The 19,529-nt window shown below is 40.0% G+C and overlaps 1 protein-coding gene across 1 annotated transcript in view; it reads right to left on the bottom strand.

The window, feature by feature from the left end:
- Positions 1-13,113: 13,113 nt before the first annotated feature.
- cacng2a (calcium channel, voltage-dependent, gamma subunit 2a) overlaps positions 13,114-19,529 on the bottom strand; it is a 68,296-nt gene continuing 61,880 nt past the window's right edge. The window contains exons 3-4 of the mRNA XM_008416444.3: positions 16,630-16,770; positions 13,114-15,810 (exon numbers count right to left, since the gene is read on the bottom strand). Of these exons, the coding sequence (XP_008414666.1) occupies positions 15,275-15,810; positions 16,630-16,770 (677 nt within the window). The 3' untranslated portion in view covers positions 13,114-15,274. The remainder of the gene's footprint in view (positions 15,811-16,629; positions 16,771-19,529) is intronic.

The following is a 19,529-nucleotide window of genomic DNA, read 5'->3' on the forward strand; positions in this document are numbered from 1 at the left end:
CCTGCAGTGCCATCAAGTGGTTAAACTGCGGCACTGCAGGACATTTTCAGATGAAATAACAAAAATGTAAGTTTGTGACTTTTTCAATAGATGATCCACCAGATGCGTTTTCATTATCCTGATCTCTCTTTTTTTGTTAGATCAGATCCTAAAACCTAAAAGACTTTCCCCCCTCCACCAATCACAGCCGCATTGTGAGGAAAAACCCGCCTGATAAAAGACTTTGCGGCCGCATTTGCGCAGAATCGCGGTGCCGCGGCTGCGCAAATGATCCATTTTCTGGATCGTTTGTAGTAAGTTCGGTTATTGAAGTAATCTGAAAACAATGCTGCTTGTGTTTACTGCTGCTGTGTGTCAGTCCTGTCTCAGTCAAGCACTTAAATCTTTTTTTCGCACTACATCATGGAAAGAGTGGAAGTATTCAGTGAGTGGCGGAGTCCTTCTCAGCCTCAGAGCCTCTAAAACATGTAAACTTTCACTTTTCCCCCTTTAAATTAGACTTTATTTCTCTGAGCTGCACACAGCTGGTGACACCTAGCAACGGTTGCTGAGGTGACGCAACGTTCTTGGATGGAATCTGGTCCTTTATGACATCACAGAGTTTTCTGAGTATTTTGTCTTTCCTTCTGCCACTTTCTTTGTGAGAGACAGTTGAAGTTTGGTGAGAGACTGAGATAGTTTGCGATTTAAACAAAATTTGCTTTACCTTCAGTTACAAATCCAAGAAGCTATGAGCCACTTAAAGAATCCAAAGCCTCTTGGATTACCGGCTTTAACCGGGAATATGATCACACCGATGATGGAAGAGTTTCTTTTGTCCTTTTCATTGGATCAGATAAAGGATTTGGCCATGGGGAAACCTGATTGTGACACAAAGTCCAGCTTGAAGGATCTGCTGTTGAAGTTACTGGATAAATGTTACACTTTTATTCTCTGCAATATCCCTGAACAGGACATCAGATCCCAAGATGTGGACACGATCTTGGGCAATGCGCTGCTAACATCATTTTCAGACATCTTTTCGATTACAGGGAAGATTCATCCCATGAGCTTTGACATTTTCAATGAGTTATTCATTAAATATGTCAAAGAATCGTTGAGCTCTGTCTGCTCCACGCACGATCCTGATACTTCTGTGGTCTGCCACTTGTCTTGGTCGGAGGCCGTGGATTCCATCTTTCCACATGCACTCCAGCTGATAGAGGAATTACTACTGATTTACCTTGAAGAAAATATTGAGACAGAACCAGAATTTGCTGAATACCTGCAACGGAGAAACGACCACCCAGGTGCCGGCTCTGATGTTGGTAATGTCCAAGCTGTGGAGAAATTTCCAAGCCCTGAGAAATTAGACTCTGAGGAGGCAACGGATGAGACGTGTGACAGAAATCTTGTTTCTGAAAATCAGGAATCGGACTTGAAGATGGTGGATGAATTCATTTTGGAGGAACTTTCAAAGACCACTAATGAGAGGGAATCAGATCTAAAGATGGTGGAGGAATTCATTTTGGAGGAACTTTCAAAGACCACTAATGAGAGGGAATCAGATCTAAAGATGGTGGAGGAATTTATTTCTCAGGAGTTTTCAGATCCCAGTTTAGAGATCTCAGATGATTCATTGGATGCTCTTCCACCAGCTGAAAACCGAGGGTCCAGAGATGAAGAGGCTTCTGTTGTGCTATCGGAAGAGGCACCAGCTGAAAACCCAGGGTCCAGAGATGAAGAGGCTTCTGTTGTGCCTCTTCCTATAGCACAACAACAGAACGAAGCAGCTGGAGTCAAAATGAAGAACCACCTTCAAAATGACGGAAAAGATCAATGCGAGGGAGTTTCACCAGCACCAGGACATAAAGAAACAAGAGTTTCATCAGTGGAAAACGTTGTTTCCACTGAGCAGCATCTCTCAGAGGAATCAACCCTCTCAAAAGGGAGACAGTTAGTTGATGCAGAGCTGGAGTCAGTGGTTACCACAGAGCTTGAGGAACCGCTGCCAGTGAGCTCAGACGCAGAAAAGGAGGAGCAGCAGTCATCCATCATGCTGCTTGTTAATACCATCGTTACCAAGGCCCTAACAAAATCTAGGATAACCTGCAAGTACAAACACCTCCAAAAAATCACAGAGAGGTTGTCTGAGAAAATCTGGGCCGAGGTCAAGGAGCAAGAACTGAAGATTATTCAAAGTAAACTGGACAGTCTCAGCAAAGACATTCTGAGAGAAGTCACCAAAAAGATAGGCTGCTCAAGAAAAGACATTTTCTTACTGTTGGGCTTAAACAACTCAGTGGTAGATGAGGCATTAATTTCTATTTGTAAAGAAAAAATAGTAAAAAAAGCCAAGAAACCCAACCTCATCAAACGTTTCTGGACCTCTATAGGCAAGACTTTCAAGTCCCTATAGATAATTTTCTTATTTTTATCCCATCCATAATACAAATGTATGTTGGTGTTTACTGTTTCCCCTGAGACAGACTGGCGACCTGTTATGTAGCGACTTGTTATGTTTTTCTCATTTGCACAATATTTTGGTCAATTCAAACACAAAGGGTTAAATTGTTAGGGGCTGCACAGTGATGCAGTAGAAAAAGCTGCTGCATTGCAGCAAGAAGGTCATGGGTTCAAATCCTGGGCCGGTGTATTTCTGCATGGAGTTTGCATGCGTGGGTTCTCTCCGGGTGCTCCGGCTTCCTCCCACAGTAAAAGAAAAAGCCTGTCACATTAATTGGTCTGTATAAATTCTCAGTGTGTGTGTGTGTGTGTGGACATTTGTCCAGACTGTCTCTGTGTTGCCCAGAGACAGACTGGTGACCTGTTATTATATAAATCTAATTTGCCCAATTTTTTTGATCAATTCAAACAAAAAGGGTTACAACTTAAGGGACTGCACAGCGGTGCAGTAGAAAGAGCTGCTGCATTGCAGCAAGAAGGTCATGGGTTCAATTCCCAGGCCGGTGTATTTCTGCATGGAGTTTGCATGCGTGGGTTCTCTCCGGGTGCTCCGGCTTCCTCCCACAGTAAAAAAAAAAGCCTGTCAGGTTAATTGGTCTGTATAAATTCTCTGTGTGTGTGTGTGTGTGTGTGTGTGTGTGTGGACAGGGTCGTGCAGATACTAAAGGGGCAGTTGCTCAAAAAAAAAAAAAGGGCACATCTAACCGGATTTTAGGACAGAATATTAACAGCCTCACAGCTTTCAGAGTTTAATAAACAATGATAAACTACAAAATTGTGAGATCTACAATCAAAGCTAACAAACATCTCCATTTAGAGCATAACATTATGCCTACGAAAGATATTTTATTAGTAATTTCTTTCTGCAGGTCTGTTTTGTTATAGGAAAGTGTTGCAATATTCAAACCCGCAATTTAGCAAGATATGTAAATCAGAGCTGGACCACCAGACATATTTTGTCTTTACTGAATTACTAATAAAAATATAAACAATGGCACAATGCAACCTTTTAGTGACTGTAATCTATAAGAGAGCTGCCCGTTTGCTGAACTTGCCGTGGAAAACAAGATGATCCATTCAGGAAAGCAGAGCTGCATCAAACTTTAATGTGGAACTGCAGAAAAAAATACATTTAAATTTAATTGTTAATGCATGTCACCATGAGAAAAGCCTGCTGAGTTTTGCTTAAAAAAACTTGTTTTAAAATTAAAATCCCACATTTTTGTCTCATGAAGTGAAACAATTATTTGCAAAACAAACTTATTTGCACTTGTCATAAATCTTTTCTTTCTATTCTAAGTTTTTGTTTGTGATTCTCACATGACGTCGTGGGCAAAAGATTTCTGATGTGCAAATAAATGTTTATGTTTGGCAAATAACTTTTTAAGTTCACGAGACAAACATGAGTTGATTTTAAAAGTTTTTTTAAACAAAACGTTTTACTTTTTAAAAAAAGAAATCATTACAATTCCAAAAGTTTTGATTACAGCTTTATTTTACTTAACTGAGGTTCGTTTTTTTCTCTCCATTGAATAATTGGGGGGGAAAAATTTTAACTTCATACTCTGTGAACCAGACATGAAGTCTGGATTGAGTTTTTCCCCCTTCATTAATGACACTTTCACTACATACATTATATCTATCATGGTAATTCAGGGTGAGTTATTTTTAATTCTAAATGAATATCCTTGTTGGACTTTTATTCTCCTTTAAGATACATTTATCTAACGCTAGAATAAATTAAATGTACATTATGCAGCAAAGGAAATTAGAAGATCCATTTTAGAGTTGATCGGTTTTGGACGGGCGATGTTCCCCTATTGTATAAGCGATACTGAAGAATGACTGATATCATTAACAATACAGGGAATAAGCTTTTTAGTTATCTAGCTTTGCTAGCAAAGTCGTTAGCTAGCAGCTAGCTAATAGCACATCAACAACAGCCTAATGTCTGTATGATAGAAATAGTGAATCGATAGATAAGAACAGTTTCTCCTCACCTGGCTGTCTCCTCCCCTCAGTAGTTCTTCAGAGAAAGACAGACGCAGAGGCCTGTCAGTGTCTGTTGTATTTCATTACCTCTCTGCTTAAACCGCGACTCCGAGCTGAAGCAGAAACGATACTTCAACGTTTTCCATCATCTGACAAGCAGCAAGTTACTCCACTTTATTTACCAAAAACGTTTTTTATAATTCACCAAAAACTGTTCTGTAATCTGGAACGTTCGCTACGTTGAGCTCCAGTTAGCCGCCCTGTCGCACTGCGCGAGAGGCAACTGCGTCATGCGTCACGGGCAAAAGGTCAAAGGTAACGAGGTGACCGGAGGGCTTATTATGTTGTACAAATAAACACAAGAAAAAACAAATAATTTTAGTACATGTTTTTATGTGTCAGAAGAGGGCTTAGGAAATAATAATACAAAAAATAAAAAATAAAATAAAAAATTTGACCAAAAGGGCACTTGGGGGCAAGGAACAAAAGAGGCAGGTGCTCAAGCCCCCCAGCCCTCCCTCTGCACGTGCCTGAAACACACCCCTGTAGTTTAGTTACAAAAGTTTTTTTTATTAAAAAAACTCCGTTAAATTAAACTAAACTTTTCGTGTTTTGTGTCAGAATTAGTAAAGTCATTCCAGCTCCTAGATGTCGTGTGAAACACCGCCCTCTGGTGGCGCGATGTGAGAACTGCAACGCTGCTGCTGCTGGAACGCTGTGTTCATGAACGGACCTCGCATACTAATGCTGCGCTGCAGAGAGGGAGGTTCACGTCCAGTTTCATCTGCAGGACACCCGATTGACCTGTGGAGCTTCCTGCCGTGTGTGACATGTTTAGACGGCCGTAAAGGTAGATTATTGTCTGGCAGGAGGCTAAACATCCAGCAGAACAAAATGATAAATGCATTAAGGAAATTCTTACTAGACCGTTTCTCATCATTAGAGTTCCAAACATTTCAAAATGTACAAGTTTAAAATATATTTTTTCATTTAAAGAATAATACATAAGGAAAGTATGTAAAGTGCAAACTTTAAAGGGACACTGTTAGGTAAAATTAACATTTTTCATCTTTCCCTCATGTGAATGTTATTCCCTAATCAAAAACACACCTGGAGTATTGTTTTGAATCTTTCAAAGCTTTTTGGAGAAATCCTTTCATCTCCATGGAAAACATTCAGCTAAAACCCCTGGGTGGACTTGGTGGTCAGCTCCTTCAGACTAGCCAGCAGCAATTAGCTGTGAATCAGCTGAGATCGTTTTAGGAAAAATCATTAAACGGTTAATAGGAACCATGTTTTCATGACTTCTTGAAGGCAAAGCTTCTTAAAGAAACAGAGGCCCAATTACAAGGTGTTAAATCAGGAAATTTTTTTTTTATATATTACAACTTGAAGGTGGGCCCTATATGGGGAAAAGGAGGGCAGACAACATGGGTCCCATATGAGTTTGCCCATGTAGGGGCAAACCCATGTGGGGCCACCATGGAAACCGCATACAAACCCATATGGGACCCATGTTGTCTGCCCTCCTTTTGCCCATATGGGGCCCACCTAGAAATGCTGGCAGGGGTAGTTACTTGATTGTGCTATAAAATGCCATTATATGGCTGGAAAACACACAACACCGCCTCTTCCTGCCCCTCTCTGTTGGAGCAGGAGCTGGATCATGTGTGATAACGGTCCTGAGTCTGAAGTCGTCCCCTCCTGTCAGACGCACAGCCACTTCCCCGGCCGCTGCCGCCGTGCCAGCCGGACGTCCGCGGTGCCAGGAAGCACGCTGACATGCGTGTGTGCATGCAGAGCGCTCACTCACACCCTGATCCACACGAATCAGAGTCCTGGCCCTCCGCTCTGCTGGCCCAGCATGTCCCCTCGTTACCTGGCTGCCGTCCCACTAACAACAGCTGCTACCACGGCTCTGGACTGGAGGTCCCTCTGCAGGGCCACACACACACGCACACACACACACGCAAAGATTGTTTCTGTGTTAGGACAATTTCTGACTTCTGTTCCCTTTTCTAAACCCAGATTTAGCTTAATCTAAACATAGACATTACCCAAATACGACAGTGTAATCGGGTCATTGTAGATAAAAAAAAGGGTTGAATTTTTCCCAAAAAACTACAGAAAATTTAGAGGTTAACTTCAGAAATTTTCAAGAAATTTCTTTTAAATTTTATGAGTTTCCCAAAGTCAAAAACAAAACGTGTGTCTTTTCCAGAAGCCATTGTTCAGCGCATAGAGCAGTAAAACCAGCTTACCAAACTTGTTGGAACTCTGCTGGGGTTGCTAGGTAACTGGCAGGACTCTGCTGGGGTTGCTAGGTAACGACCATACTCTGTATTTGTGACTGTACAGACAGCTTATTTTCCGATTAACTTATTACTAGAAAATATCTGGGTGTTATTTTAAGCAGCTGGTCTGTTTTTAAAGCAGCTGAAGCCAAAATGAAAACATAAAAAATGTGCAAAATGTGACTTCTGCTCAGTAGGTCGCCTTTAATCCTTTAACGAGTCGTCGTCCTTCAGCTGCCTCTGCTGAAGGCTTTATGTGAGGTGAGCGGGACCTTGAAAATCCTCCCAGTAAATCCAGATTTCTGCAAAGAGCGCTGAATATTATGCAGCAAAGTTCCAGAGAGGCTTTTTCAGCCGGACACCTAAGTGGCCCTCAGGGGCCTCCTCATTACCTGCTGAAGTGGAGGGCTGGAGTTCTGGCTTAATTACCGTCCGCCGCCGTCAGCTGAATGAAAGCGTCACAGCTCAAGGACACGGAAAACATGCGATGGTTGCTGAAGCTGCTGTCCATCAGTTCTGCAACGGCGGCTGCTTTCATCGCAGCTGACTGCAGCACAAACGGAAAACCAGGAACAACGAGACAAAACGAAACCTTTCGACCACAATCTGAAAAATGAAGACATGCATGAGCTCAGAGGCCGTAAACGGAGACCGATCAGAAATAAAACGATCATTTAGCTGGAATATTAACTGGAAGCTATGTTAGTAAATTTAATATTTAGTTTCTAACAATAACATTTATAAATGCAGAGTTGGGCAGTAACTAGTTACATTTACTAGAGGAACGTTTTTGAAAAAAATTACTTTTAAGAGGATTTTTATTATGCTCTACTTTTTACTTTTACTTGAGTAATATTATTTTGAAGTATTGCTACTCTGAATTTCTGGATTTTCTACCCACTGAGTGAAAAACAAACATGTTTTAGCTAAACATTCGCAGACAGACACACCTGCAGTTTCTGTTAAAGTTTAGTCAGTTTTTTATTGACAGAAACTGATTTGGAAACATTTATTTTGACTGATTTTGTTATTTTTTGTTGCTTATATGAATTATTGTCATTTTGGCCCCTAAAATGCCAAAATGTCCACTTAACTTTATATTTTGGTCTGTCTGATTATATACATTTTAAATATTAAATGATAATTTGATTACTCAGTACTTGAGCAGACTTTCTTCTAAATACTTTTTTAGTCTTCCTCAAGTAATTTCTTGGTCAGCTACTTGAGTAAAAATATGTTGAAGCAGTGCTACTCCTACTTGAGTATAATTTTTGGGTACGCTACTTGAACATCCTCTATAACAAGCTAAATAAACCAAAATCTTGCTGTTTGTTTTGTTTTTCACTGTGTAACTTCACACACGTCTCCCAGGTGAACCAGATCTTCTCTGCTGCAGACATCAGTGAGTCCAGGCTCTTCTTTCCCCACTGCAGCTCCTGCAGCCCTGCATCAGTATTCCAGCCCCGTTCATGGACACAGCGTTCCCTGAGCTGATGGAGGCAGCAGCAGCAGCAGCAGCATCCCTGCGCTGCTCCATCCGCGCCACCAGGGGGCAGAGTGCTTCGCTCGTTCTCCTTCACACGTCCAGCAGAGCTGTGTGTGAGCTCTATTTTAATTCCTCTTTATCTCTCTCTCTTTTTAAATAGCTGTCCTCTTTTCAAAGCTGGATTTAAAGGCTTCAGATTATCTTGACTCAACTTTTCATGCTCGTGTAAACTCACTGGATGGACAGGGAACAGATATTGGGTTCATTTGCACATAAATTGAGATATTTTGAGTTGAATTTTATTTCCAGATCAGTCCAGCAGGCTCTGTAGTGACTTTGGTTTAGTCTAAGTATAAATGTTACACCGTGAGAAACAGAAAACTGAAGCTTGACTCCTTTGTTGGGTGCATTCACATCAGTCATGTTTAGTTCGCTTTAAATAAACAGTTTGTTTTCTAGAAAGTTCGGTTCTTTTGGGGAGGTGTGAATGTGCAATCACACTCTGCTCCGCCTGCAAACCTGAGTTCGGTTCGGTTGAAGTGAACTCTGGTACGGTTTGAATGCATATCTGAACGCCAAGCAGATCGGAGACCGCTCCAAAAGCAGGAAGTGGACTACAGCACAGGGCATTCTGGGTAAATACAACCAAACAAATACATTAGCCTAGTGCTAGCGGGAGAAATGACTTGTAGTCTTTTGCCAACAACAAATCTGACGGCCCTCCAATTTTGTTAACATTTTGTGAAGAAGGAAGTTGCGCTCAGTGTTTTCTTCAGAGGGTTTTCAGTCGTTTCCTTCAGTGGTTCTTGGTGCAGCGCCCCCACAGGCGAGGAGGGGAACAATTTTTTCAATAAGTTTGGTTCATTTGATTCAATGCAGAGTGAAAATACTGAAAAAGTAAAAAAAAAAAAAAAAATTAAAACATAGTTATATGTAATCTGAGAAAAACATATAATTCATGCAAAGCTTTCTATTCTGTTTTATCGCTGACTGTAAGTTTAGTGGAAGGAGAACCATCACCCTGGTCTCAAGTCTTTTCCTCTGAAAGATTTTCTTCGTGGATTAACTTCTTTCTTTTCGCACTCTGTCCACCCTCCCGTTAACTTTCCCCACAGTATAATGCTGCCAACACCACATGTCACAACCACAATGGTTTGTTTTGCATCTTCACTCTTGCACTTTCTTCCATTTTTTTTCTGTCTCTTCATGATTTATAGTTTTCTTCTTGCTGTGAATAATGTATTTTTATAGCTAATTTGCACCTGCGTCTCTGTCTGAGCGTTTAGTCCAATGAGGTCACAGAAAGGGCAACGTTAGGTTTGATGTGAGGTTATGCAACACTGCAGCGCCGCAGGCGACAGAAAGCCGGACAGTGAGAAAACGCCACCGTGTTCGCTCTGAATGTTCTCAGCCGCATCTCTTCCTGCCTGGCCCTGATCACACAGCACTGCATGCTTTGATCGCCACAGCAGGAAGAATGGAAAGGGAGGAAGAGGAGGAGAAAAAAGGAAGGGCAGGAAAAAAAAGATGGTTATTCATGGGAACTAAAGCTCAGATTGCCAAATTTTAGAACCTTTTTACTTCTTCTAAATATTTAAGATAAAATTACACCTTTCAGACTTAAAACAATGTCTAATTTTTTCTAACTTAATCTCTAATCATCTCTGGTTTGCAGGGGCAACCCCAAAGTGGGGCCCCTGTTCCCCCCCTTGGGGACAGCACTGTTTAAAACATAAAAATAAACTGTTTAGGCAGATAATCCAAACACCAAACCTCATAAGCCCTTCGTGCCAATGATGAGTGGATAGAAGCTTCTCTATATTTTTCAGGTACCAACTTTCCTGATCTACAAACCTTGACGAAACAAACCGATTTTAGTCTGACTGTATGTATCAGGTTCAGTATCATACGGCGTGTGAGAACTTAGAGCCGGATGCGAGGAAGTGAAAGCTATCCTTTTAGTGTGGTGGAGTAGAAAAGTGTTGCAGGAAAACCTCCAGTAGCAAAAAACCCAAGAATCTAGTGTTTCTTTTCCAAAGTTATGGCATCAGGACTCAAAAACGGCCTTTTCTGAAGCTTCTCTGCAGCATAAAATAAACATTCTCACTGTCCACATGCAGTAAACTCAGATATTTGATGGCTAGCTCTGATATTTTTGGATTACAGCTCCCAGTGGTCGTTTACAATGTGTTATCACCATTTTACAACAGCAGGCTGAGGCCATGATTTCTGCAGAGCACACAAGGCTTTACATCTGTCAAGTCAGCTTTTATTTTTATGGGAGCGCTGATGCCAATATTTTTTAGAGCTAACTTGCTTTTTTTTCTAATTTCTGTCTAAATTCATTCACTCTGTGTCCTTCCACAGGATTAAAATCATGGTTTTCTATCTGACTACACTAACTTTGACTGCACAAAAAGATCATGTAGTTGTAAGTATTTAAATTATAAGTCAGGATTTTATTCTTCTCTGCATGTGCACCACATTATTGTCAAATTAGATAATTCCTTTTAAGACCCTTTGCTGTTTCTGTCATGATGTAGCGTCAAGATAAATAAAAAAACTACGAAATGCCAAAATAAATAAATAAATAAATGTAGTTAAAAGGTGCAAATAAAAGCAACATAACATGGATACAAACCACTAAAAATAACCTAAACATACATAGGAAAGAACCAAAATCAATGTAAACTACTAGATAATTACCAAAATGTATTAAAATAAGGTCAGATGTTTCCACATGCTTCGCAGCTACTTATTTCAGTACCAGTGCTTGCTAATTATTCTGGTGAACTTTGTACTTGAAAATGTATTAATAAATTAGTCATTTTTATGACATACTACAGTAACTACAGTGCAGTGAGAAAGTACTGGTCCTCCTAAGAGATTTCCTCTGATTTGAGCTTCTTTTTTATTCCACTTCAATGTTTTTGCACATGAAACCATATGTCTACAGTAGAGCCCCCGTATTTACAGGTTTTAGTGTCCACAGCCGTCCGCGAACAACTAAAACAATTTGAAAACAATCTATAACACATATAAGTACCTATTTTAGCAGTTTAAACAACGACTACACCGCAATATGAATTAATATGGACAGCGAAACCCGTTAGTTCAACCGCAGAAGCCAAGCTAATATCCTCGCTAGCTTAGTTGTCCTTATTTCCGCCTTTTGGGTTTTCAGCCAATCAGTGCCAAGGAAACAATAGCGTTCCTGGATTGGCTGCTTTGCAAACGGCAGCCAATAGCGTGTCAGGTTGCATTATTTCTTTGCATTTAGCTTCACAAAACGCTGTTATTGTCATTTCTCCATTAATGTATGACTGTTATATACCTAAAATAATAAAGTAAGACGCTTGTTATAAAAATTTCATATGACTAAATACACAGAACTTATTCCTGTGTCTAAAAATATTTAATTTATTCCTCATGAAGTGATTCAATGTCGGATTTGATTCTATGGTTTCTACTCTTTAAATTACAATCATGTTAAAAAGAAAGTTAACTCTTTTTACGCGCTGGGATCATTAGAGTGGACATAATAAAACTGATCTTATTTTACCAGGTTCTAAAATAGCTTAATTGTATCCCTAACTGTATAAAAACACACAGCAGATTCCACAATATTATGTTTTATTAAACTAAGCACACCCTTACTGCTGCCACAGGATTTAAGACAGGAAGTAGATTAAATAGTTTATTAACTGATGAGTATCGGTGCGAACAGCTCTGTAAAAGCAGAAGATTGGGCAGTTTGACTCTTACTACACTGTCAAGGTGGAAAAAGATTAGAAATGACCTCAGAGAAGCAAATTATTTAAAGTTTTTCACTGTATGGCGAGAAGACTGTAAAAAAAAAGAAGACAGTTGCCTGGAGTGAACATCGCAGCAGATTTTCCCCAAGGTCAGGCTGTTTAATCCTCAGATGTCCAAATCAGATTCTGCAGGCCTCATTTAGCATAGGTGACCTATAATGCTTCCTTGAATAGGTTAGGATTGATCTATGGGTGATACGAAACATGGTTTTGCACAAAATCATTCTTAAAAAGTGACATTTTATTCTGCTCAGTTCTGCCTGTGTTGAGCTGTTTTAGGGCCTCCTGTCACTCTAAATCCAAATAAGCTGCTCCTGGCCACTCCCCCCAACTCAACGATTATATTCACACAGGAAAATGGCTGCAAACAGATGTGCAATTATACAACCATGCCTCTTTGAAAAGCAGAAGCGGGGCCTTCTGCACACCCAACAAGAATACAGCAAGTGGATTCTGGATGGTAAGTCAACAACAAAACACTTGACTTTTCCATCCCATACTGCGGTAAAACCAGCCGACTAAATGTGCTGGAGCTCCGCTTGTGTTGCTAGGTAACGGGACGGAACTCTGCTGGGGTTGCCAGGTAACGGCGGCGTTTCCTTCGAGGTTCTTGAAACGGCTCAATTTTCAGACATCAAAAAACATAAACTTGTTGCCAAAAAATGGTTGGGTGTTCTTTTAAGCAGTTTGGCTGTTTTTAGAAGCAGTGGAAACACAAATGGAAGCACAAAAACGTTTAAAAAGTAAATTTAACACCTGTCCCTTTTAAAATTAACATTTGATGTATTATATATTGTTAATTTGTAGTTTTGCTCTTGCTGAATCCCAAATTTCATGCATTAAACGTCAACAAGAAAACACTTTTAGATGATTGTCTCACAACAAACGTTCAAGGCCTCCATCAGAGGTCAGTGGCCAAAAATGAAAAGGAGCAGAAATGGTTTTATATCTGATTTCCATAACTACTAATGCAGGAGCGTGTTTGCAGATTTGAAGAATCAACAGACCGTTAGCAGTTAAAGCTGAGAGAAACGAAGGTGTTGTTTGGTGAAGTGTGTAAGAGACACGCAGAGAAACGTGATGATTTGTTCCCCCTGGGGTTCGTTTTTTATTCATCAGGACTTGATGCATCCAAGTTTAGGATCATTCGGTTTTTGGCACCTTTTAAAGATTTCATTTTCAATTTGAACAGCACATTAAAAATGAACAGAAACAAAGAAATGACTAAGGCTGTGTGAGTTTTAAAAATAAAACAAAAATACATACATACATACGTTTATTTATATATTTATAAAGAAACCAACCAAACTGTTTTAAAAAAGCCGCTTTGTTCAATGTAAATTGTTTGGCTTGTTTGACAAATGTAATGAGATAAAATGTGCTAAATAATAGTAATAAAAAATTATTTATAATAAAACCACGCATGAAAAGATTAATACTTTAAACTCTAGAGCCTTTGCTTTTTTCCCCTTATAATAATTAACCTTTAAAACTTAAGTTTCTCAAGAGCAAATTTGCTGTAATTTTATAGCATGCAATTAATTTCTGAAATTGTGAGTCTCTTAGCTTTTCTTGTTCTATTTCATATTAAACTTGTTTTTGTTTTTATGTCTGGCGTCCTCATCTTTTTCTTCCCCCCTGCTCATTCCTTTTCGTTTTGCAGAAGTCGTGTTTTGGAGTCGATCGCTGCGTTTCCATTACAAATGGGATATCCGTCAATATGTTGCAAATGTAAAATAATTGCTGTGTTTCTACAAAACACAATTAAAATCACACCTGAATAAATTGGTTCACGCAATAAGTCATCAAAAAATGTGCTGCACCATCAACCTCCTTTCACTTCCTGCCGTTTTATTTGGGGTTTCTGCCAGTAGTAACACCTGAATGTTGGTCATGTGACTCGTGACGTAGAAAAATGGTTTCCATTGCAGTTCATTAAAACGTTTTTTTTTAAGTTATCTTGTTTCCATTATGCACATTTATTTTTGTAACTCCAATTTGTGCAGTTTTATGTTAATGTCTATTACTAGTGTGGGCAAAACTGTCAGTATTCCACTGATGTAAAACAAAAAACACAATTTTGCATAACTAAGAAACGCAATTAAAATTACATGTAAATAAGTTTATTCACACAATAAGTCATTAAAAAATATGCCGCCTCATTATCCTCCATCTACTTCCTGTCTTCGTCCTCTTCATGGTTTTTGCCAGTAGTAACATCCGGTGTTGATCACGTGACTTGTGAGATTCAAAAATACGTTTCTTCTATTACAGTTTTGCAAAATAAAACAATTTTATATGGTTGAAAGAAACACATCATCCTAGTGCAAAAACTTTTTTTAATGTGTTTTTTCAAAATTGCGTATTTATTTTTAAAACGTCAAACTGCGCTGTTGTAAGGTCAATGGAAACGCAGCTATTGACTCATTTTCTTGGCTCTTTCTGATGGAGGGTTGGGGTTCAACGCCATCGAAAAAGAAAGAGAACAGAGACGGAGAAAAAGACGAGAAGGTTCTATTAAAAGAATATATAATACTCTACTGTTGAATGCCTGCGTCTGCTGGACCTTCGCTTGTTCTTGACCTTCGAATGAAGAGATAGAAAAGTCTTTTCTAGTATTATCAACTGCACTTGGTTGAATTTTTTCTTTTTTTTCGTTTTTTGCTTCGGTAAAGTCTGTTATCTCTTGATTATTAACGTAATAATTTATTTATAAAAGTAATACATATATTTATATATATATATATATAGTACCTTTGTTAGAGATTACAGATTGGGGTACTTCTTACTGAATCCCAAGCTGTAACAATTCACAGTTTTAATGCAAAAAAATTAACAGATGAGTCAGTAAATAATAAAAAAGGGTGCATGTAGCTTAGCGGTACGCTGGCTGAGGGGAGCTCGACCTTTTGCTCCAAACGAACTCAAGGGCAATGAAATCATGGAACTGATTATCTGGCAAATGCCCCGCCCTTCCCACCCGATTTTTGGTTCCCCCGAATCGTCAAAAAAATAAATAAAACAAACCTGTCACAAAGTATGACAGATCTTCACTTACTCGGGACCAGTCCAGTTGAAACTCTCTCAACAATGGCTATGGAAGTCATGCATCTCAACAAAAATAAACAAAAACCAAAACAAAATGTCTATAAACATGAAAATCCAGCTTCTCCGGGGGGGGGGGCGTACCGCTCCCACAGGGCTTTCCCGTGTCTCCAGGGTCGCCGGGCCTGTTCGGACTCTCATACCGGCGTGGTGCGGCGGTTCGCTGTGTTGGTGTGGCTCGAGTCTTTCAGGTCCTTCTGGATGCAGTTGTGGACCTGGAGGAAGTTGTGGTCCCTCTCGGAGTTGTAGGTGGCCGTAGGCGTGCCAGACGACTTGAGGGTGTCCCGGGGCAGCGTGTACATGGAGATCTCCGTGGACGGCAGCGCGCTGAAGCCCTTGAGGCCCACGGGCGAGGCGTCGCGGGAATGCGACGGATCTGTGGAGCGGGAAGAGGAGCGCGAGCGGCGCCGGTAGCGGTAGCGGTAGCTGGGGATCCGTGTTATGGCCGAGCCTTGGAGGTAGTCGGCGGCGCGCGCCCCTATTCGCAGCTGTCGATGGCGGTCGATGAACATGTGCACGGCCAAGACGCCAACCATCTCGGCTATTATAAAGGAAAGGGCACTAAAGTAGAAGGACCAGCCGTATGAATAGCTGTTCTTCTTTGAGTCGCTTTTTGAAGGGTCCCCAGCATTGGCTGATATGTACACGATGATCCCGATAATGTTGCTCAGACCTGGCAGGACGTTGAGGGATCATCGTCAAGCAGATTAGAAAAAAAAGGAAAGAAAGAGAAAGTGTCAGCTGAAAACAAGTGGCAATTGATTAGATTGAAGACTTTTTAATGCTTAAATACTAGAAAAATATACAAATGTTACCAAATGTTTTGGTCTACTTTCTAGTACACTTGAAAGAACAGCAACAGAGTACCTCCCTACCTACCTACCAACCAACCAACCAACCAACCAACCAACCAACCAACCAACCATTTCAGCAAGATATATTAGCTTGTTTTAGTCAATAATTCCTTAATATTGATGAAAAAATACTATATCCACTGACACTTAAAACACGTGAAAATGTCTTGTGGCATAAGTGAATTAATCTACCAGTGGAACTAACAGTTTTTATAACCCTAATATAAATGTCATATATTTTTCTGAATAGTTACTTTAAGTTTGTTTTGTCTTATTTGAAATGTACTAACATCTTTGCACTAGAAACAAACCTTGGTACTTGGTAAGATGTTGTGTTTTTACAGAGTTATTTTCTAATCAAATGTTCAATGTCATGCCAAGAGCAGAAAGTATTCTTCAGTTTGTTAGGTTCAATCAGAGAGAATATTTTGACATGGTAAATGTTGATGGATAAAAAGGAAAGTGTGTCAGGGACACCATATTTTTAGAGATGACTCCCAAAGGGTGACGTTTAGCCTAGCAACAAGATAAAAAAAACAGAATACAAAAGATGAAATGGTGTAAAGCTCCAGTACAACAGACAACCAAAAATCTCGTCTCTCGTCCACCCTGCCTCACTTTGCTGCTGCTTGACTCACCTGCAGACACAAAGAAGATCCCTGCACTGAGGATGATGTTGTGGCGTGACTTGTAGAACTCACTGGCAGCTATACACAGGCCTCCCATGAAGAGTAGGATAACGCTGAGGATGGGGAAGATGCTGGAGGCTCGCACCGCACCTGGAGGAAGCAGGACGACAAAAGCAGCTGCCGTCACAAATCTTCACAAAACCTCCATAGCTGTTTCCATTGACACATAATCGTCCATTTAGACGTTGGGAAATAAATTAGCTTAATATAAACAAACAGGGTAATTTAAAAAAACTTGACTTTTGATAAAAAGTTTGGAGCCAGGATGAGGTAGATTGTTGGCCGTATCAAAATTGGTTTATTACAGCAAAACTGTAATGGAAAAAGTTTTGTCAGATCATATTAACAACCATAAGTTGCTACTGGTGCAAACGATGAAGAAGAAAACGACAACAGGAAGTAGTTGGAGGATGATGGTGTGGCAATTTTTTTATTGATTTATTCTGTGAACAAACATATTTGTGTATGGTTTCAATTGTTTTTCTTACTTAATGGAAACACAGAAATAGCAAAATTGTGTTTTATTGGCATTAGCAGAATAGCAGCTGCGTTTCCATTTACCAAACAGTTGCGCAATTTGACATTTCTAAAATAAATTCGCTCAGTGGAAACAAGTCAATTCTGAAAAAAATTGTGTTTTTTGGTTTTAGGGGATGAAACTGCAATTTTGTGAAATTGCAGTTTCGCAAAACTTCAATTTAAACACTTTTTTTGCATCACACCATCACAATTTATTGTTGAAAAGTTAAATTGTGCAATTATATGGCCAACAGAAACACAGCTAGTGATTTAAACAAAAAGAAAAATTGGTGACAGTTGCTTCAGAGCTCAGTCAGAAGGAACGGTCAAAGAAAGGAGCGATAATCGGAGACAGAAGAGCCGTTAGGATCTACTTCAACGCTGGATCTTTGTGGGAAAGTACATCCTAATCAACACCCTATCAGGTCTGTGAAAGACTCCATCAACACTGTGAAGTGAGTGTGTTTCCCCACAGAGAGCCTTATGTAATCACCGCTCTCGTGGTTCTGAACAGTTCTGCACCAGGCGCAGGCAGCCGGTTGTTTCCAGGACCAGAACCACTTCATCAAAACTGAGTTCAAGAACCTGAATACGGATATTTGTACTAATTATTACAGTTGCACTTATTGCAACTAATTTGAAAGTGTTTTCCGTTGAATGCATTTTTTGGGTATTTCTCATACAAAGAGCATTTTTCTCTTTACAATTTGAGAGGCAGTGGAAAGTAGAGCTACTATTGTAATAAACAGAATAAAGTCATCATGCTTCGACTTTAAGGTAATAATTTTATTCTCGTAATTTAAATTTTTCATTTTATCTTAGTATTGCCCTAAAATTCTGCTTTAAAATACAAAGTAACATGGAGATTTTGGTATTTTAAAGATCAAAATGAAAAAAATAATATAAATAATGCAGCTAAAAAACATAATTAAGCAAAATAAATTAGCCAGTTTTTTAGTTTCCAAATTCTTTTTGAGAAAAAAACAGGATTTACAGATTTTCAGTAAAACTCAGATATTTGCTGGGGTTTTATTTTATTTCTAAGATTAATCTGATAATTTCAGATTTTTCTTCTAGCAAATTTTTGACTTTTCAAACTCAAAAAATTTCTTGTTTTTTTTTTTTTTAGAAAATGTCTGCGATTAATCTGAAAATGCATTTGTTTTTTTTCTGGCAAATTTTCAAACTCAGAAATTTTTTTGTTTTTTCTGAAAGATTTCTGATATTTTTAGTGAAAATTTACTTCTTTTTTTTTCTATCTACAATGGCCCTAGTACGTCGTCGTAGAACAAAACACAAATCAATCAATATTTTAAATGTTATGATGCTTCATAATAAAGATCAGCATGGCAAAAATACTACCACAGAACCATTTTTCCAAAACGTAAATGTAACTAGTTACTACCGAGCTCTGCAGACATTTTGCTGACATCGGCGTCGGTTCTTCCCTGGTTTTCGGTTCCTTCATGTGAGGCTCTGGCATATTTATCGGCCAGACTGCAGTGCAGAGAAACGCTGCCGATGTCCTTGAAACCAAACAGCATCCTCACCGCCAATTATGAAGAAGCAGAAACTAGGAGCGGGGCAGGATGTTACTTTTGAGGTGAAGCCAGGGTTAGTGCGGTGTCAGGTAAAATCAGGGTCTGCAGCGCAGTCCGGAGCCATTCAGAGGAAACTGTGTGAAAGTGTCCCATGCAGTCACCTCCTGTTTAACATGTGCACTTAAACTTTCATCAGGGTGGTTAAATTTTCACCACTTCACCTCATCTCCCCGTGCAGTTGCCTGCCTCAGCACTTTTCCCAGTTTCTCCCCCAAAGTGCTGACGCCGGGCCGGGCAGCTCATGCTGAACTTGGCTGCCTGCAGCTCCACAGGGACCGGCCGGGGGGTCCCGAGGGCCCATCTGCCTGCCTGTACCTGCTGACATTCATCACTGCCTTCCTCGCTTCGCTCTTTCGTTTATCCCCAGAACCTGAAGGCATCATGGCGGCTGCGAGGCGCGGAGGGAAAGTCACCCTGAGCTCACAGGCGGGCTGACAGGAGACGGTTAACAGCTGGCTGGACGCGGGAACAGCCGGGCTCCCGACTTCAACACAGAGGAAACTTAAGAAGCGGTGCTTAAAGGAGACATCTTTAAGTTTTCATACTTCCATTTGGCTTCTAAAAACAGCCAAAGCACCTTAAAAAACACAACCCAGCTGTTTTGACAATTAGTTCACGTTTTTTTGGTGGCTGGAAAATGAGTCATTTCAAAAACCTGCCCGTTGCCTAGCAACCACAGTGGAATTCCATCCGTTACCTAGCAACTCAAGCTGAGTTCCAGCATGCTTG

This window comes from Poecilia reticulata, chromosome 8 (genome assembly GCF_904066995.2).
Source record: "Poecilia reticulata chromosome 8, P_reticulata-male-v2, whole genome shotgun sequence".
Taxonomy (NCBI): domain Eukaryota; kingdom Metazoa; phylum Chordata; class Actinopteri; order Cyprinodontiformes; family Poeciliidae; genus Poecilia; species Poecilia reticulata.